The sequence below is a fragment of the Acomys russatus genome, chromosome 1 (genome assembly GCF_903995435.1).
Source record: "Acomys russatus chromosome 1, mAcoRus1.1, whole genome shotgun sequence".
Lineage (NCBI taxonomy): Eukaryota > Metazoa > Chordata > Mammalia > Rodentia > Muridae > Acomys > Acomys russatus.
This window is the reverse complement of record NC_067137.1, coordinates 95,692,064-95,713,379: the sequence shown is the minus strand read 5'-3', so window position 1 is coordinate 95,713,379 and position 21,316 is coordinate 95,692,064. Positions and strand designations below refer to the sequence as shown.

Genomic DNA, 21,316 nt, shown 5'->3' with positions numbered 1-21,316 from the left:
AGGCAAACCCTCTACACATAATTAAACAGTGAGACATCTGTACTTTGTGTGATCAAAACAAAGACAAATAAAATGTTAACCTATAATGAAACTAAGTTCTCTTTCTGTGAAGGGATTAAAGGAGAAAGGAATTGACACAACACGACCTATTTCACAATGCAATGAGCTGCATGAAGTGACCCTTCGGCCTCCTAGCATTAATTTGAAGCTCCCAACAGAAATGACAGGGTATAAAAGCCTAAAGAAGGAAACGAATTATTTTTGCCTCCAGGTCTGTCTCTTTAGGAAAGATTATGGTTTTCCTTCTAGTCCCAAAGTAAAGCAACCTGGTGATCTCATCCCAAACTGATTACCTTCAGTTATGTCTACACAAAACACACGTGACCCAAGATTAGCAGAAGCTGCAGGTGCAGAGGAGCTGCAGACGGATGCTGAATGTAATGACACAGCTGGGCGCACTCTGAGGGCTGGAAAGCAAGTGAATGCCAAAATAAACAGTGACTGTTTAGGCACACGGAAGAGCCTCCACAGAGCAGTGTGCCTTGTATGTCTGGGGCAATGGCTGGAGAGAAAGCCATGCCTACGCTTTCGATAACGATTTCACATCCACCTAAGTTTCAGGTAAACTCACCAAAGACCTGAAATTGTTTCTTTTCTATTTTTGTCTCAATGTGGACCATTTAAAAAGCTGGTTTCCTAACAGTGAGGAAAAGCATCCACTGGCCATATAAGTGTGTGTGTGTATGTGTGTGTGTGTGTGTGCGCGTGTGTGTGCGTGTGTGTGTGTGTGCGTGTGTGTGCGTGTGTGTGTGTCTGTGTGTGTGTACAAGTTACTTCCAGCTGGAAGCAAGACAAGTGTCACTAATTCAGTAGTCCTGACATCTAATTAACATGGAGCCAGCCAGAGTATTTGCTCATCTGTGGCAAACTGTAACGAATGCTAGTATTGCTCTCACTTTGTGCTCTGAACCATAAAGATGTGAAAACTGTGTAAAAGTTTACTCATAGTGGGGCTACTAATGTAGCAGGTGAAACATCTTTAGAGTATGATACAAAATATACTGTGAGGAGACCCTTGGAAAACCTTCTCCCTTCCAGAAGACCGAGCAGGACCAACTATACAAGTTGGGGTGCAGCTGAGTAGAAGGAAATGAAGAAGCTCTGTCCTAGGGACAGAAAGCTCCAAAGCCTCCAACTACAAAACCACGGTTCACAATGCCCTATTCCCTAGAAAAAGTACGAATATCTTACCTTCTGTGTGTTCCAAACAATATGGAAGCTAAGCTTTTATGTTCCTCTTTCTATGAATACTTCAAAGTACAGGAGTTCATATCCATAAATGCTACAGAAAATGTCTTCTTCCCTCTGACAACCCAATTAGAGCTAATTGTTCATGTGAGATGCCTGGTCCAGGCCTTTACTCAACAACTGGGAAACATTTTTTTTTCTCCTTCTCAGTTTTCAAGGGACAAGAGGCTAGGACTATGGAGTTTCAGTAGCCTCCAGTGTTCCCAAGGCTCCAACTCATAAATCTTAGTAAAGAATATGACAGTACTTATGAAAGCTGTCATTGCCACCTAGAGGTGAAAGGAAGGCATGGCTCACATGACTCCAAAGCAACTTAGAAAACTCAGCTGCCACAGTGCAGGCCATGCGGTCAAAGCCCTATCAGTAAGCAGGTGCTGGAGAAGTTGAAGTTCAGAAGGACAGGGGTTCATCTGCTTTCTTCATCTCATAGGCACAAATAATCACCCTTATTTTATTCATGGAGTCTCCATTTTCAAAATGAGGTTTCTAAAATCAGAAACATGCACAGCCTGTAACTTTCAGCTTATTATGTCTGTGCACAGATGCAAAGCACCCTCTAGACTGCCATGCACTATCCCATCACAGGCCATGGCACAGGAGAAGTGCAGAGCAAACCAGCGGACTGATTCAAGTAAGGAGAAGGAATACATAGAAAAGTTTTAAATAGCTTAAAGGATTTATGAAAACTGTTACCTGTAAGTCTTTGTGGGTATGGGAGAGAACTCTCCATATTATTACAAATTAAACTTAATTCTGTTGACAGGCCCTACCTTATAACCTACTAAACACCCAAGACACCTGTATTCACAACCATAGCAAAGTATATGGCTTATATATTAAGGGGTGAGGGCCATGACTAGCCCATGAATAGGAGAGCACATGACCATTCAATTAGTTGCAATCCCTACCCACTACCCCATTAGAAGAACTCAGACACACACACACACACACACACACACACACACACACATACACACACACACATACACACTTATACAAACCTATTTCTGCTGATGCAAAAAGGCAGCAGGCATTGCTATGGTGAGGATTAAATAAGGACCTGGTGTATGACAAGTAAATTAAATGTGGCTTTTTGGCAATCTATAGATTCAATGCAATCCCTATCAAAATACCTATACAATTTTTTAAAGACATTGAAAGTTCAATTCTGAACTTCATATGGAAAAACAAAAAACCCAGAACAGCTAAAACAATCTTGTACAATAAAAAGTGCTCCGGAGGAATCTCCATACCTGATCTCAAACTGTATTATAAAGCAATAGTAATTAAAACAGCATGGTACTGGCACAGCAACAGGCTAGTTGATCAGTGGAATCGAATCGAAGACCCAGATATGAAACCACACACATATGGTCACTGGATTTTTGACAAAGAAGCCAAATCCATTCAATGGAAAAAGGATAGCATCTTCAACAAATGGTGCTGGTCTAACTGGAGGTCTATGTGTAAAAAAATGCAACTGGACCCATATTTGTCACCTTGCACAAAACTCAAATCCAAGTGGATAAAAGACCTCAACATAAAACCAGAGACACTAAATCACTTAGAAGAAAAAGTGGGGAAGAGCCTAGAACATATTGGCACAGGAGACAACTTCCTGAACAGAACACCAACGGCCCAGGCCTTAATGTCAACCATTAATAAATGGGACCTCATGAGGCCGAGAAGCTTCTGTAAGGCAGGAGACACTGTCAAGAGAACAAAGCGACAGCCTACAGACTGAGAAACGATCTTCACCAACCCTACATCTGACAAAGGTCTAATATCCAAAATATATAAAGAACTCAAGAAATTAAACACCACCAAACCGAATAACCCAATTGAGAAATGGAGCTTGGAACTAAACAGAGAATTCTCAACAGAGGAATATCAAATGGCTGAGAAACACTTAAAGAAATGCTCAACCTCCTTAGTCATCAGGGAAATGCAAACCAAAACAACTCTGAGATTCCATCTTACACCCATCAGAATGGCTAAGATCAAAAATTCAAGTGACACCACATGCTGGCGAGGATGTGGGGAGAGAGGAACACTCCTTCATTGCTGGTGGGAATGCAAACTAGTACAGCCACTTTGGAAATCTATATGGTGCTATCTCAGAAAAATGGGAATAGGGCTTCCTCAAGACCTAGCTATTCCACTCCTTGGAATATACCCAGAAGATGCTCCAGCACACAATAAGAAAATTTGCTTAACCATGTTCATAGCAGCCTTATTCATAATAGCCAGAACATGGAAACAGTAAGTGTCCATCAGTAGAAGAATGGATAAGGAAACTGTGGTACATATACACTATGGAATACTACTCAGCTATTAAAAACAAGGAATTCCCGAAATTTGTGGATAAATGGATTGAGCTAGAAATTATAATGAGTGAGTTAACCCAGAAGCAGAAAGAATCAAATGGTATATATTCATTTATATCTGCATACTAGCCCAAGGGGCATGTCCCATGAAAGCCTTCACTTACCAAAAAACTGGGACAGAGGGGAGGACATCCTATTGGGACTCTAAATGAGAGAAGCATGGGAAAATAGCAAAGTAGAAGGATCCAGAGGGTCCTAGAAACCTACAAGTAGAACATTATGATAGGCAGATTTGGGCCCAGGGGTCCCACTCAAACTAAGGCACCAGCCAAGGACAATACAGGCGGTAAACTTTAAACCCCTACCCAGATCTAGCCAATGGTCAGAACATTCTCCACAGTTGAGTGGAGAGTGGGATATGCCTTTCTCACGTACTCTGGTGCCTCACATTTGACCATGTCTCCTGGAGGGGGAGACCTGGTGGCACTCAGAGGAAGGACAGCAGGTTGCCAAGAAGAGACTTGATACCCTATGAGCATATACAGGGGGAGGTAATCCCCCTCAGGAACAGTCATAGGGGAGGGGAATAATGGGAAAATGGGAGGGAGGGAAGAATGGAAGGATACAAGGGATGGGATAAACATTGAGATGTAACAAGAATAAATTAATTAAAAAAATAAAAAATAAAAAATTAAGCATTTAAAAAAATGTGGCTTTTTGTTATTTTCCCTTCTAGCTCTATTCTGAACAAAACAAAACAAAAACAAAAACAAAAAGAAAACCTTTTTTTTTTTTTTAACCACCCTAGGGCTCTCACATGACATGAAACTACCCTGTGGCCCCTATACCTGAGGCGCATCTGTGTCTCCACACACTCTGTAGAGCCCTGCCGGTGAAGCTTCCTGTCATTGAAGGCCACTTGGGCACACTCCATTTGCCTGGTCTTGGAAACCCTTTATACAGATCTACTCTCACACACACACCCAATCCCTCCACCTCCGAAAGCCTCTTACCGGGCCAGTCCTTCCTCATAGAGATAGATGACAAGGGGGTCATAGGAAGTCACGAGCACATAGAGGCGCACATCAAACTTGAAATCTAGGAAGAAGGTTGGGAGTCACAAGAAAACCTAAATTCATCTTGTTGCAAAGAACAGGACAGCACAACCAAGAGCTGGGAAAGAATGCACAATCTCTTCACATAAAGCACACACTACACACACCTTGCATTTTGAGACTACAGAATTGCTCAGACTATGCTATGTAGTAGAGTTGCTAAATGCATACAGTGTGATGCCAGAGCATGGTCCAAACACAGTCCAAAAATGGAGTCATGTGAGGAGTTATCTGAGCGCTTGAGAGAGAACGCCAAGAAACCGAGCGTCTTGGGACCTCAGTCTCTTCAACAGCACGGACATGTTCTTAGATCATGCTCTCGTTCCTCTCCCAGGTGTAGCAGACTGGGTGAGCTTACTTCAGATTGTTCCTTACAGCTGGCTATTAGTATTTGTTTCTATGCCTCTAAGAAAAGACAGGCTTTTGCCATATGCAGCTTGCCTCTGTGCTTGTACACTATACTCATGTGATTCCTCTTAACCTTCAGAGTTAAACTGTCTGATGTTCTGAATGAAGCTGGCTACTGCATGAGACTTTGGTCAGCCTCATTTATTGGCTCCATTCTCCCAGGTCCCACCACCCGAGTGTAATACCCATAGAGTGTTACCAAGAGTGGTAAATAGAACAGTTTTCAGATATTTCAGTTATTTGTTTCAGATCTTACAACCAGTCTCTAGTGTGTGTATATGAGTGTGTGTGTGTGTGTGTGTGTGTGTGTGTGTGTGTGTGTGTGTGTTCCTGTGCCTGTGTGACCTAATTTCAGTTTCAAAAGGTAAAGAACCATCCTCATCTCTGGAGCCACGGGTACCAAAAATGTCAGACTAGCTTTAAAAGATTTACTAGAGAAGACTATGAAAAGGTTACAAGGCTGAGCAAGGTCCAGCCCAGTTTAGTCAAGAGTTGATCACAACTCACCATCTATGAGCAGGGGGTTGTTAATGTAACGGGAGACCAAGATGTTCTCTTCCAGGGAGATCTGGTTTGGCTGTTGAGTAAACAGAAAGGAATCAAAAGGGAGAAACCCTGAATGTACAATAAGGCAGGAACTTCTTAACCTTTTAAGAAATGATACTATTGAAAACCTGTAATAGTCAACTGGCCAGACAACATACCACTGTGGGCTACCAATCACAATGGGGAAAAATTAATTTACACAACACCTCTCATAATAAATGCGGTTAAACAGCTTTAAAGATTTATATGCATGGTATAAAGTAGTTATTTGCCAAAAAAATACAAGCTATTTAAAAAATAAAGTTGTTTCTTTTAAAATATAAAGACTAGTGGAAGTTTTAAAACACTGCACTATCCCCAACGCACCTCTCATTAAGTAGGTTCAGAGACTAAGAGATGTGCAAAGGAGGCTAGCATTCCGTGAGCTGGAGTGGATGCTTGATTCACATAAGGCACTTGTTAAGCAACTGTGTGTAATGATTGAATTAGATCATTTAAAGATCTTGCCAATAGGGGAATGTTGTTTATCTAAGAAGTGTGGGTATTGCCACCCGTGTGTAAAGCACTGAGCACGCAGTGATGAAGAAACAGACACTTCTGTGTCCTCACAGCACTTCAGACTCAGCAGCTCCTTCCCCACAAAGGGTTTGCTCTTTTGGGTTAGAACAGCCACGCGTAGACTCTAAAGGCACACAGAGCAGCAGTTCCACAAACACAAGAGTCACACTGCCAAAAGGGCCAGCCTGCAGGACTGAGAAGGACAGGCCAGCTCTGGCCAGCAGAAGAGCCGACACTGCCATATGCAAAGTCCAGCAGAAAGGAGGGAGCAGGGGCGCAGGCCAGAGCTAAAGGCTGTGCTGGGAAAGAGCTGTGAGGGCTGGGAGAGAAGTAAGGGGAGGGAAGCCTCTGGCAGAGAGAGCTGAACTGGCAAGGAAGACTGAGACTTAAAATGGTGGGAAGCAGAAAATTACTGCAAACTCCACATGGACAAAGCAGTAAGATGAAGATATCTCAAGTAGAACACCTGCATGTGTGATTAGATTAAGACAGGAAGATCAGCTGCGAGTCAACCCAGAAATGCAAAGGGGCTCCAAACTGTAGATGGCAACAATAGCAATTATGAGCTAGGAGCAATATACAGCTGCTTGGAAATAACTAGCAACACTTGGAGAAATGGTTACAATTTAATAAAGGTACTGAACATTTACCATGTGCCAAGAGCTGTTCTTAGCATGTCCCAACTATTATTTCATCCCCATGCAACCCCAGGATTACCCTACATTCTACAGATGAAGGAAAATCAATGGCGGGGATCTGCTCTGCTGCAGAGCTGTAGGACTATAGCACTGTACACTAGTGCAGCTGGACTGTACGCACTAAAATACAGTGCTATGTGCACAGCTGGACTGTACGCACTAATACACAGTGCTATGCACACAACTGGACTGTGTGGGCTAGTACACAATGCTATGCACACAGCTGGACTATACGGGCTAATACACAGTGCTATGTGCACAGCTGGACTGTACGGGCTAGTGCACAGTGCTATGCACACAGCTGGACTGTGTGGGCTAGTACACAATGCTATGCACACAGCTGGACTATACGGGCTAATACACAGTGCTATGCACACAGCTGGACTATACGGGCTAGTACACAGTGCTATGCACACAGCTGGACTATACGGGCTAATACACAGTGCTATGCACACAGCTGGACTATACGGGCTAATACACAGTGCTATGCACACAGCTGGACTATACGGGCTAGTACACAATGCTATGCACACAGCTGGACTATACGGGCTAGTACACAGTGCTATGCACACAGCTGGACTATACGGGCTAATACACAGTGCTATGCACACAGCTGGACTATACGGGCTAGTACACAATGCTATGCACACAGCTGGACTATACGGGCTAATACACAGTGCTATGTGCACAGCTGGACTATACGCGCTAATACACAGTGCTATGTGCACAGCTGGACTATACGCGATAATACACAGTGCTATGCACACAGCTGGACTATACGGGCTAGTACACAATGCTATGCACACAGCTGGACTATACGGGCTAATACACAGTGCTATGCACACAGCTGGACTATACGGGCTAGTACACAGTGCTATGCACACAGCTGGACTGTACGGGCTAGTGCACAGTGCTATGCACACAGCTGGACTATACGGGCTAGTGCACAGTGCTATGCACACAGCTGGACTGTACGGGCTAGCGCACAGTGCTATGCACACAGCTGGACTGTACGGGCTAGTGCACAGTGCTATGCACACAGCTGGACTGTATGGGCTAGTGCACAGTGCTATGCACACAGCTGGACTGTACGGGCTAGTGCACAGTGCTATGCACACAGCTGGACTGTACGGGCTAGCGCACAGTGCTATGCACACAGCTGGACTGTACGGGCTAGTGCACGGTGCTATGCACACAGCTAGACTGTATGGGCTAGTGCACAGTGCTATGCACACAGCTGGACTGTACGGGCTAGCGCACAGTGCTATGCACACAGCTGGACTGTATGGGCTAGTGCACGGTGCTATGCACACAGCTGGACTGTACGGGCTAGTGCACGGTGCTATGCACACAGCTGGACTATATGGGCTAGTGCACAGTGCTATGCACACAGCTGGACTGTACGGGCTAGTGCACAGTGCTATGCACACAGCTGGACTGTACGGGCTAGCGCACAGTGCTATGCACACAGCTGGACTGTACGGGCTAGTGCACCGTGCTATGCACACAGCTGGACTGTATGGGCTAGTGCACAGTGCTATGCACACAGCTGGACTGTACGGGCTAGTGCACAGTGCTATGCACACAGCTGGACTGTACGGGCTAGCGCACAGTGCTATGCACACAGCTGGACTGTACGGGCTAGTGCACGGTGCTATGCACACAGCTGGACTGTATGGGCTAGTGCACGGTGCTATGCACACAGCTGGACTGTACGGGCTAGTGCACCGTGCTATGCACACAGCTGGACTGTACGGGCTAGTGCACCGTGCTATGCACACAGCTGGACTGTACGGGCTAGTGCACCGTGCTATGCACACAGCTGGACTGTACGGGCTAGTGCACAGTGCTATGCACACAGCTGGACTATATGGGCTAGTGCACTGTGCTATGCACACAGCTGGACTATATGGGCTAGTGCACTGTGCTATGCACACAGCTGGACTATATGGGCTAGTGCACTGTGCTATGCACACAGCTGGACTATATGGGCTAGTGCACTGTGCTATGCACACAGCTGGACTATATGGGCTAGTGCACTGTGCTATGCACACAGCTGGACTGTACGGGCTAGCGCACCGTGCTATGCACACAGCTGGACTGTATGAGCACTAGTGCAGTGGTGGAGCCTGGGTGGTGTTTCAGCAGATTCCCTTTCAAGAACTGCACATAATGCTCCCAAATTCTGGCACAAAATAACTACCTCCAAATTCAAAAGTTCGAAAAAGACATTTCCTAGTCCAAATACTACTGCTGTTCTCTTAAAGGCAGACACAGCTTTTACGACTCATCTCTAGGTATGAGGTGGCATGCTGACATCAGTAGTCACTTATCCCTAATGGACTCAATCACAGCTCCTGTAAGCCTATCACAAGTGCTGCCTCCATTCCGAGTCAGCGAGTGAGTAAGACTTCATAAGCACTTGGAAAGCAAACAAGCTGCAGGCTGTGTTCTAGCCATGAGGTTAATGACAGCCATGCAGCACCTACGTATAGGCTACAACTGAGCAACAACTGCAGGTTACAGCTGAGAAACGCCTACGGACTACAGCAGGTACGGGACTGGGATCAGAGGGCATACTGGTCTCCACTCCATGACATATCTAGTATGCATGCCTAGTTTCCCTCTCTTCCACTTCTTAAGTATCTGAATTTGCCTAACATAAACTCCTCTGTTGAAAGAGTTTAGAACTCGCTCAACTGTCTTTACCTCTAATTCCTATCTGCATAGAACCACAGGGATATTTGGAAAAGGTTCCTTTGCCTCGTGATGTATATGAAAGTCCAAGTAATAAAAGTTTTCGAAATCCTTAAGTGTATTTCCTATTCACTAATCCTAAGTTAACTAATTTAAAAGTATTTCCATTTCAAGGTAGAATTTCCTCCCAGAGTAGAAGTAGGCAATGCAGGAATCAGAACTGCTGTGGAAACTGGATCTTAAGATTCAAGCCAGAGTACTTGTTAAGTTCCTACAGAGTAGGGAAGTGCTGTGGTCAAGAGCAGGTACTGTGGAAGCTGATGGGGCTCAGCGACAACCCTGGCACTACCACTTACTAAGAAAACAGCAGCTGCCACACAGCATTCTTATGAAGAGGAATCTTATTAGCAGATTCTATTTGGATTCAAAGGAAAGGTGCCGATTAAATGCTCAAGAAACACCAGTTGGTTCTGGGAGCAGAGGTGCCCACTTTTAGTCCCAGCACCTGAACGGCAGAGGAAGGTATGTCTCTGTGAGTTCAAGATCAGTCTGGGTCTATATGATGAGTTCCAGGTCAGACAGGGGTACATAGTGATCCTCTCAAAAACATGTTTCAAAAAAGAAATACCAGATGTCATTGCTATTACTGCAAACTCAATAGCATCTATGTGGTCCTAACTACTAAATTCTAGACTCGACATTACTCATCACAACCTGCCCCATGCCTCTCATGTCCCAAGCCACATGCCCCATGGCCCATGGCACATGCCACATGACAGAGCAATGCACTCAACATAATAAAGACAAGGAAGAATTAGGAATACAAAATAATTATAATTTCTCAGAAGGTTTTAAGAAGCGATAGTACATAGCACACAGCCAGCACCTTCTAAATAATTGTCAAACAATAAGAAACACAAAGAACATAAGCTCAAAACATGAGAGAAATAAAACAAGAGACTGTGGGATTATAGATTATATTCACAACAGGGGTAAAGACTGTGTCCTAACACTCTTGTGACTGTCACAATCTCAGGACATATATTAATAGAACCACTGATAATGAATGACACAAGGATGACTGAATTAGACCTCAGTAGTAAAATTCATACCTTGAACAGAAAACACCAGGTCTCCCCCACCTCGACTTCACTATCCTGAGCTGGGAAAGTATGGCATTTTGTCAGGTTACTGGAGAAGCTGGAGGAAACAGCTCTGTTCCTTTATGCTGCACTCTAGATAAGAGCACACCATTAGGAGCCGTGTCAGGTGGCCCACTGAGATGTTTCCCTCTGTAGGAGTCCACAAGCTCTCTTCAGTGTTGCATAAAAGCCACACTTTTCTTTCCTTTTTTCTGTTCTCTTTATGGTTAAAAAAAAGTTGTTTTTGAGGTTCGGCGTGGTGGCACACACCTTTAATCCCAGCACTCAGGAGGCAGAGGCAGGCAGATCACTGTGGGTTTGAGGCCAGCCTGGTCTACAGAGCAAGTCCAGGACAGCCAAGGCTACACAGAGAAACTGTGTCTCAAAAAAAAAAAAAAAGTTGCTTTTGTAGATATTTTCCAATAGGCTCCAACTACTACAGGGTAGTTTACTAATAGGTCTGCTCATGCTTGGGAAGGAAAGGGAAGGAAGTTTTTTTACTTGACCCTCACATCTATGTCTAGCCCGCCCACAGTCCCTCCCCCACTCCTACGAGTTCTGAGCAGACAGACCCTCTGCCTTGGTGTTCACTCTCCCTCCCCCTCAACTCTGCAAGGAAAGCAGGCAGCAGCCTTGGAAAGAGTTACTTCATCCAGTTGGCTAATGGGTCACATATTCCAGGGAAAGGATCCAGGTATGGAAAAGAAGGGATGGTTAAGGAGAGAAGGGAGGATTAACAGTGCAGTTTGTGGGTCTGGGTAAAAGGAGATAAAAGTCGGGTTTCTAGGTGAAATGGGAATGTACTCCCAGCAGACCCACGTGTTGCCAGCTCCCCTTGTGCACGCTGGCATCTTCCCAGGCTTCTGTCTGGCACCTCCACTAAATACCTAAAGAATCAGACTGATTCCAAAGCTTCACCAGTGAGGAGGGGAACTAGCGAAGGTCTAGCCAAGTACTTTGATCTACGCAGGGGGTCTCAAGGGACTGAGCCCTTGGAGAAGTGGGAGGGAGAAAGAGACTCTTACAGAGGCTGCCAAACGTGCATTCCCTAAAGACGCGTCATCCCCTTTATGAGCCTCAGCCTCAGTGAAGAGTTAGAGCAAGAGGTTCCCAGCCCCATTAAGGAAAGTTTAACTTTTCTATTCTTTATGATGTTAGCTTTAAAAGAACAAATCACTAGGGCAAAAGATCATTCCAAAAGGGGGGGAAAAAAAAACCAGATGAGCTGGGAATATATTCTTTTCTTTGACTCATGTCTAAGAAAATAAAAAGCAAACTTGAACCGAAGCTGACTCTCAATAGCAATTCCATTTGGCAGCTAAAACCCAAACCAGCGCCGTCCACGCATTTCAAACAACACTGTGCTCCTGGCAAAGAGCTGAAGGCAAGACTGTCAGACGGGAGCCTTCCGCCAAGGTCACAAAGACAAGAAGAAAGAGCCAAGGCATACCACCATGTTTTATGTCACATAGGACCCAGGGTCGAGGGGCTCCAGGTAACAGGACTTGTGGCTGGGGCCTGATGCAATAGTAGTTGCCCTGCCAGAACCAGAGTCAATCCTTGTCCAGAAAGAAAAGTCTGGCTACAATTGTTTACTGTACAGTTTTGGATCCAGACTGAATTTGAGGACCTTCCAAAGTAAAAGACTTTAGAAAGTTCATTTCTGAACACACAGAAAATAACTCAATGTGAAAAAAATAACTGGGGAATTTAAGATGGAGTGCTGACCACACACACGCACGCGCAATGTATCTACCCCAGCCTTCTCTTCCAGAGCTTAGTGGAAAGACAGAAAGGAATTTTTTTTTCAAAAGAATGAATTAATAACAAAGGCTAGAAAAAGACAAAAGGAGCCAGAATAGATCAAAAGTCTAAGTAAATCTTCAAAGGCAGTGAGCAGTTAAGATCGGGGTGAAGAGGTGTGGGAAGAGTAGGGGGCCAGAGCAGAGGGAGCCCCGGCCCCAAATACCAGGTAGAGAAGATTCCCAGGGAGGCCCCTGCAAAGTCCAGGCTGGAAGCCAGACAGCATGAAGCAGAGCAGAGTGGGCCAGGGAACAAGAGTCAGATCAGCGCCCTCAGCAAGGGACTAGTGAGGCCGCGGGACTTCGCCAACACCTCAGGAGACCAAATCTAAGATGGTGCTCAGGACAGCTAAATAGGTGCAGGGTTCTCATGGGGGAGAAACCACCCTAAAGCCACTCTAGCCCCAACAGACATTGAAAAGAGACAGCCACAGTGCTGTCCAAGAGGGACTCACCATAAACAAGAGGGCCCTCCCTGCTTCAGAGGGTAGAGGCTGCTTCAGCCTTAAAGGACAGGTGCTGGGGCTTGAGGGGGAGGGGGCTACTCATCATGGGGAAGCCTGCAATGGCCTCCAATGTCACTTATAAGATGGCTAACACTTAAGGATTCTCACTCAAACTTGAGAAAAATCCTACAACAGAAGACAAGACAATCCCCAAACAAGGCAAGGACAGAAGACTATTTTAATGACATTTCAATGGTATCCTCAAAAATGTGGGTGTCTACTGCACAATGATAGGCTTTTATTAATAAATAATAATAAAGATGACATCAGAAAATAAGCATCTCTGGAATTTAAATATAATAGGCAATGAAGGAAAGACCCAGGACACTTCACAAAGGAGACAACAAATGGCCTAGAGAGATGACATTGGGGGATAAGTGGCTTGCTGTACGAACAAGGGGACAGGAGTTCAGCTCCCCAGAGCACATGTAAATGTCCAATGAGTGCCTGACTCAAAGGAGTCCAACCTTGGCAAGTGGAAACAGGGGCTCCCAGAACAAGCACAAGGACTCACTGGTGAGCTCTGAGTCAGACTGAAAGACCCTGCCTCGGGGAATACAGTGGAAGAACAATCAAAGATGTCAGGTATCAATCTTGGGCCTCCATGCATGTGCACACATGCACAAGCAAACAATATACAAACACACACACACACACATCAAATACACATGAAAAAAAAAAAAAAAGAAGGAAAATATAAACGGAAACAAAGAGAGGATACTTTCCCCCAAAGTAAAAGAAAAGTAGATTAAAATGGGCCCACCAAATATCTAGAAGGAAAAGAACAAATCTGGACTTAAATACCAGTTACATTTCACAACCCTAATGCTACAGTCTATTTCTATTGAGCTTAAATTTTTATTAAACTTATAAGGGAAAAGACCCAAATAATAGTTATTGAAAAAATTATGAATGTTACATAATTCTAAAATCTGAAAGCAAAAACTAATTAAACTTAAGAGATGGACGGTAGAAGGACAGGGAGAAGTGATAAGGGGATAATAATGTAAGATGGGTAATTACCAAATACAATCAGAATTTGAGAAAAGAAAATATAAAATCAACAATTTATTTTATTTACTTTGTATATGGATCTATTATTGTTGTTATTGTGGTACTGAGGACTGAACCTCGAGCCTCGTGCATAGCCTCTTAACACTCAGTCATGCCCTGATCTGCATTAATTTTAAAAAACATTTAATAAGGATTTTGTCAAGACTCAAGACATGGGCAGCTTCTAGGGAAAGAGAGATTAAGGGTGAAGAGCAGGCGAGGAGGAGGCAGTGGCAAAAGTGTCACCCCTACTTAGAGCTCCATGAGTGACAGCTCCATGCTGAGCAGCAGGCAGGCAGCATGCTGAGAACAGAAGGGACCTCTTTTGTGCCTGCCTCCCCCAAAAACCCATCTACAAGTGATACCTGGCCATGGAGTCAGTGTGTCTCAGCAAGGGAGGGCTGCTGCCAGCAGGGTGAATGACGGACAGTGCATTTCAGCCTCCACTCTCTGCGGGACTCAGTGCAAAAGGAAATACCTGCTCAACTGAGTGTCAGGCTTGCCGTCCTGGAAAATACTTACATTGTTGATCAAGTAGACGCCCCGCCCCCTAGAAGAGGCCACTGGTTTTACTATCCAAGGTCCTCGGTCCTTTGAATATGAATCTGCTCAAAATATTGGGAGATAAAAAGGGAAGAGAAAAACAAAGAGAAAGGAGCATGAGTTTGTTATCTTAAGCTGCAACCATGGTAATCTCTTAGGTACCCAGAAAACCTTCCACATCTTCAGCTGGAAAACTACAGCTAAAAACACCTATGTTTTTAGACTGGCCTTAAAAAAAGGAAGTGAGGCAAGAAGTGGAAGAAGAGGAAAGAGGAAGAGAATAGCAAATCACTCCCATAATGATACCTTCCACTCTTTCCTCCTTCTTACATAAGGATGGAAACAAAATAAAGTAAAATCTAAATGCTACCAAAAATAACCTTCAGGAAACTGAAAGTTCTCATTTTTGTTACCTGAAGGGCTGCCAGTGGACAGAGACAAGTGAGTTTTTTACTACATCTCCAAATACAGTTACTTCCTTTGAATAATTCTTCAGTGCTTGTACACCAGGTGGAGATTAGGGCAGGGACACACCGTGATTTACGAGTACAGGGGGCCTGGGCTTCCACCACCGCCAGCTCTGTCTTTAAGTATCTTTGGGTCATGTGAAGAAAAAGCAGGAACTGACACTCAGATTCCCGGTGCTCATGCATGGCCTCTGGAGATGCAGAGGGCTCCAATACCCACTTAGAGAATATCCTAGGATGGGGAGAGGGAGCCCTGGGTGCTGCCAAGGGAAACCCCAGGAAAGGGAGAGCTGGTGGCAGTCCTCACGCTATGGCAGTCCCTTCCTCTTCTGATGAACCCCAAGGCACTGTTTTGAAGGAAAGGGCGAAAGTAAAAGCTGAAAACTAAGGTACTGCTTTCTTACTACTTTTCTTCTCTAAAAGGAAAATGAGCACGCGAAGAAATAAAATCAAGTTAGTGAAAGTATTCCTGGCTGTTCCCCGCCAGAATAACATCATTTTATCTATAACACAAAAGCATAAACCCAATAAAGTTCCCTCAAGTTTATGGTCTCTGGCTTGAGTTACTATGAGGCCAAGTGCTGCCACCCGTGTGTGCTAACCCACCTCTGCTCTTCCCATGTGAGAATACAAATGTCCCCTTCCCCTGAGTGGGGTCCCACCTGGGCTGACCTCAGGACCCTAGCAGCCAAGCAGCCTGACACCAGCAACAACCCCAGGACAGCGCATCTTCTCGGACCACGTGCCACCTTTTCATCCCTCTCCCCTTGGCAGGAGTTCAAGAGTCACTTTGATGCCCCAAACAGGAACACACTTCGTCAGTGCCACAAACCATCTAATCATTTTACCTGAAGGTGGCCAGGGAAGAAACCAAGGTACATTTTTGTCTGCCCTTTCCCATCTTCCTGTGCCTTCCACTGGATGCAATTTAACAGAAGTAGTAGTAGTAGAAGAAAAAGAACTGTTTAGAACTGTCTCCTCAGCTGGGCAGTGCTGGCACATGACATCAAGCCCAGCACATAAGAGGCAGAGGCTGGCGGATCTCCAAATTCAAGGCCAGTCTGGTCTACAGAGTGAGTGTCAGGACAACCAGGGCTACACAGAGAAACCCTGTCTCAAAAAAAAACAAAAAACAAAAAAACCTGTTTTGTCTCCTCTGCTCACAGGCATGTGAAACATGTATGTACAGTGGCTAGAACCACGGATCAGCAGCTAGGAGCACTGGCTAAGCACAGAGCATCCGTCTGGTCCCCAGCACCCCTGTGGGGAGCTCATAACCTTGTGTAACTGTAGCTCTAGGAAACACCTGCACACACTTGGCGTTCACACACACATTCCCTCCCTCTCCCTCTCTCCCCCCCTTTCTCTCTCTCTCTCTCTCTCTCTCTCTCTCTCTCTCTCTCTCTCTCTCTCTCTCGCATACAAATATAAACACACAAAATTTAAAAATAATCTTTTAAAAAATCCCACTGTGTGTGTGTGTGCACGTGTGTTTATTCCACGCTGTGCTACAGAAGGTAAAGATTAATTAAATACACTCGATCATATCTATATGAGGGGTTGTGGTTTGGACACTGATTATGAAAGGCTGGGCTATAAGCAATTTTGGTTTTGTAAGAAGTGCAAGCTCTGTTCTAAGGGCTCAACCCTGCTACTGTAGCTTGAAAACAGATAATATATAAACAAAGGACAGTGGCTGTGTCCCCATAAACCTTCATTTATGTCCTGAATTTCATGCCACTCCCACATCCACAGTTATAGTTATCTTGACTTCAACCATTTGAAAATGCAAGAGGCAGCCGATGTCGTGGTGCAAGCCTGTAATCCCAGCACTTGGGGAGGCAGAGGCAGGGGCATCTCTGTGAGTTCGAAGCCAGCCTGGTCTACAAAGCAAGTCCAGAAAAGCCAAGGCTATACAGAGAAACCCTGTGCCAAAAAAAAAAAAAAAAAAAAAAAAAAAACCCAAAAAGAAAATGTAAGAGGCATCCTTAGCTCTGAGGGATGTCTGCAAACAGGCAGAGGACTGAATGACTCAAAGGCCATATTTGCAGGTACCTGATCAACATGAGGGAACCTTCAACGTACATACACAGTGAGAATATTGTTAATTAACTGACGTACAATGATCTGTGGAAAAGAAGCAAGCACAAGGCGACAGCTACAGCACGTCTCTCTCTATGCCCACACATTCAAGCCATTTGCCAGCAATTGACAAGAATGTCTTCAAAAGGACATGTGGAAAAACTAGTAGCACGCACTGGTGAGAGAGCTAAGAGAAAAAAGATGCGTCTTCTCTGATTACTGATTTACTTTAGTATTTTTTGTTGGTTTTGGTTTTGATTTTGGTTCTTTGGTTTTTCGAGACAAGGTTTCTCTGTATAATACCCCTTGCTGTCCTAGAACTCTCTTTGTAGACCAAGCTGGCCTCAAACTCACAGAGATCTGTCTGACTCTGCCACCCAAGTGCTGGGACTAAAGGCGTGCACTACCATGCCCAGCTGGATTTACTTTAGTTTTACACCATGGAAATATATTACTCTTTCAAAAAATGTAATTTATACCACATTAAAATAGTGCCATAGAAGAAAGGTTTACAGTTACATATGAGAAAAACTTATAAATAAAATGAGGCCACTGAACACAAAAGATGTTATTCTTCTATCATCTCCCTCAGATTCCTGAGGACCCAATGGGATTGAGCGTGCTGTGCTTTGAATATGACAGGTCCCACACAGGCAGTCTGAACACCTGGTCCCCAGCTGGTGGCACTGTTAGGAAAAGTTATGGAAACCTTAATGAGGTGGAGCCTCCCTGAAGGAAGTGGGTCACTGGGGGTGGGGGGGGGGCCTTGATGCCTTATAGCCCAGCCCCTCTTCCTGTTCACTCCTGACTTCCTGAGTGTAGATGCAATAGACCAGCCGGCCTCCTGCTCATGGTTAACTGGGTCCCTCTGGAAATGTTAAGACAAAATAAACCTTTCCCCCTTAAGTTGCTTTTGTAAGGAAGTTTATCACGGCAACAGAAGAGAAGCTAAGAAGCTATTAATATAAAAACAAAAAAATTTAAATTTCCTAAGCTCCATGCATTCAAAACCTTTATGTACCCTATCTGTCCAGTCTCCTAGAGGTGGGATATACAGCAGTAAGACAGCTTTCTCCCTCACAAAGAGGAGGGTAGCAGACAGACTGACATTTAAACAGGCTCTTACAGACACTGAGAGCTATGAAGTATTGGGTCTATAAAGTGTCTAGGAAGATGACCAAAGCAGTCTGGAGACAGCGCCACCAGATGCTGAAAACTCTCATTTTCAGAGAAGGATGAGTGTAGCTACACGCCGCATTTGCTGCGAGCATACTGTCCAATCGACCCTGCTTTGGGAACTAGCTTTCTGGGAAGCTAATGGTTCTGGGCTCAAGAGGGAACTCAGTGATCACAGTTCCTTAGCATGCACAGGATCCTGTGTTCAATCCCCAGCATTGCAAAAAATAAAAAATAAAATAAATTTTTTAAAAAGCAAGTTTCTTTAAAATGTAAAAATATATGAACTTGACTTCTGGTGCTTAATTACTGGCATGTTCTGTGAGTTCTAGTGTCAGGATTCATCTTCTATGCTGGCATTGTTACACTGACTGGTTATATTTCAAAACAAAGATCTATTTCTTTTGCATGTGTTAAAAAAAAAATGAGCAAGAAACAAGAAAAATCAGAAACAAAGGCAGAGCAGAGGTAACGCAGCCTGCCTGGATGAAGACGTTATGGACAACCTTCCAACTCTGGCGACAGCGTGCACAGTCCACCGGGATCGCAGTAGGGCGCTCTCAGCTTTGCTCATCATGCTGTTAGGCAGTGTTCTTAAACTCCGTAGTCTTAGATTCAAAGTGAGGAGTTCCGTCTCATTTGCTGAGATCTCTTATACAATGATGGGCCTAGAGATGTGCTGTCTGCACTGATCTGAGCATGTGCAATAGACTGCACGACACCACAGCTTTGTTCACATCTCAGAACTGTTTGTCAGCCTCCATTATAGGCAGCAATGCCACAGAACACAGCTCCAGGAGGAAGCTCTGCTTGTCTCTAGCTGCCACCCTGGTCTTCATTGTCATTTCCTTCTTCCTGCCTAAAAATTGTCTGCTTTAGGTGGGTTCTCCAGCATCACAGACCTACAGTTCTACTGAGCATTAACTGGAGATGGGCGCCAAGAACCTGGAAGAGTCAGCGCTGTGTACTCCAAGCCCTGCTCACTCTGACTTCCCACTTCTGGGGACCCGAGCTTCATATCTCCAGCTACAGTGAATACTCCTGGGCTCAATCTTAAGACAAACTTAAGACCTTTTCTTACTGTGACGAAAAGCTTGGCTCATGTTCCCAGTGCCTCTGAAAAGCTTTGCATCCTGCTCAGTCCTGTCAAAGGTCCTGCTGGGACCTTTCTGCCCTCTTAAGAACACAAACCCACACTTAGCCCTCACTCTTGGCATAAGACCATACCACCCTCCTTACTAGGCTGGGCGCTCCTCACATGAACCGAGCAAGCCTCCTCCTTCTCCGTGGGCAGTCTTACCTGGCCAGCAGCGAGCCTTCTCCCCTCCCTCCTCTCGGGGAAGTCATGGCACCTCCTTTCTAGCACTCACCCCTCTACCTGAGCGCCACTGTCTCTCCTGGGACATCTTTCTCAGCTCTTCTACCATCTCTCCTCCCTCCTGGCTCTGTGGGCTGCTTCTCTGTCTTCTTATATCTCTTAGTCATCACTTTCATCTAGAACCTCTGGAATCTGTATCTTTGGCCAAACCCTGAGTTGTTTTTACAACCATCTGCAAACCATCCCTGCATGCTTTCCCCACAGCACCTTGAATGTACACTGTCCAGACTAAACGCTCCTCTTTCCTGTAACAGCTCCTCTTGTATTCTCCTGGTTCTATTCTTGCTTAGACTCACAAGCCCTGGTGGGACAGTGGTGCTTCACATCTGTAATCTCAACTCCCAGGAAGGGAAAGCTGAGGCAAGATTGCTAGGGCCCAGGAGTTTGAGGCCAGCCTGGGCAACGCCCCTCCCCACCAATCCTCACAGTTTCTCCCGTCTTTGGAGGCTTGTTTGGACCTTTTTCCTGATCTTTCTCATATCTAGTTAATAAATCCTATTTGGCCTTCCACCTTACCTACAATCACACCTACTGAGGCAGGCAGGGTCTGGCCTGAGGGAGAGGGCTGGAAACAACGCAGGCCTGGGAAGTAAGTTCAATGAGGCCAAGGAAGCAGGAGTCCTATTTGAGACCTAGATCCAGGCCACATATTTCTGTTACTTTACATTGGGCTGAAATTCAGATGCCTCTGTGTATTAGTATGAACTCAAGAAATAAGAGTATAAGCAAACTCTAAGCATCAAAAGACATATGATGCTGGCCACGGTAGTAGCCTTTAGTCTTAGCACTTAGGAAGCAGAAGCAGGTAGATCTCTGTGAGTTCAAGGCCAGCCTGATCTACATAGTGAGTTCTAGCTAGGCCAGCTGTCGATACATGGTGAAACCCTATCTCAAAAGATAAATAAGCAAGCACAAATTTTAAAAAGACTTATGATACTTGTTCCCCAAAGAACACAAGTCCAAAAGTAAAGGCAGTGAGAAAGTTACAGTGGGAAGTGGAAGAGAGCCGCCAAAGGGAAGCGCGCAGTTTACATACTGACTCTCAACAACAGTCTGGCAAAAACACTCAAGAAGGGGTGTGCTCCGATGACGCCAATGTGTCCTCACATAAATTATTACTGTCATCCTACCAAATATAAACATAGAAGAGCACCATCCAAATATAAATAATCTAAAACTTTTATGTCTGTAACTGTTCTTCCTACTTAAGCACAACTTTTCAAAGACTTAACGTCCCAGTGAGCTGTAAGATCAGCGATCTCTAAGTAAATCTGCCTCCATTCAGATGCTGGGGCATTCTCAGTCAAGCACTTACTACAGAATTCCGCATACTCAGCTGGCAAGAGGAAGGTCTGAGGAAGGATGTGGAACGCCTTGAATCCATGTGTGTGCTGCATCCGAATGATGTTTTTGTACAGTCGGTCCTTGCGGGTTAGTTCATAAGACCTGAAAAGAAGGAACATCTTTCCATTTCAGTGGGTTACACCTACAGAGGCCTCTGCACACTGTG

The 21,316-nt window shown here is 44.9% G+C and overlaps 1 protein-coding gene across 1 annotated transcript in view; it reads right to left on the bottom strand.

Moving 5' to 3' along the window:
* The window catches only part of Ttll5 (tubulin tyrosine ligase like 5), a 249,816-nt gene that overhangs the window by 208,094 nt on the left and 20,406 nt on the right, over positions 1–21,316 (bottom strand). Inside the window, exons 6-9 of the mRNA XM_051149557.1 lie at positions 21,122–21,252; positions 14,683–14,765; positions 5,666–5,735; positions 4,649–4,733 (exon numbers count right to left, since the gene is read on the bottom strand). Coding sequence (XP_051005514.1) covers positions 4,649–4,733; positions 5,666–5,735; positions 14,683–14,765; positions 21,122–21,252 — 369 coding nt within the window. The remainder of the gene's footprint in view (positions 1–4,648; positions 4,734–5,665; positions 5,736–14,682; positions 14,766–21,121; positions 21,253–21,316) is intronic.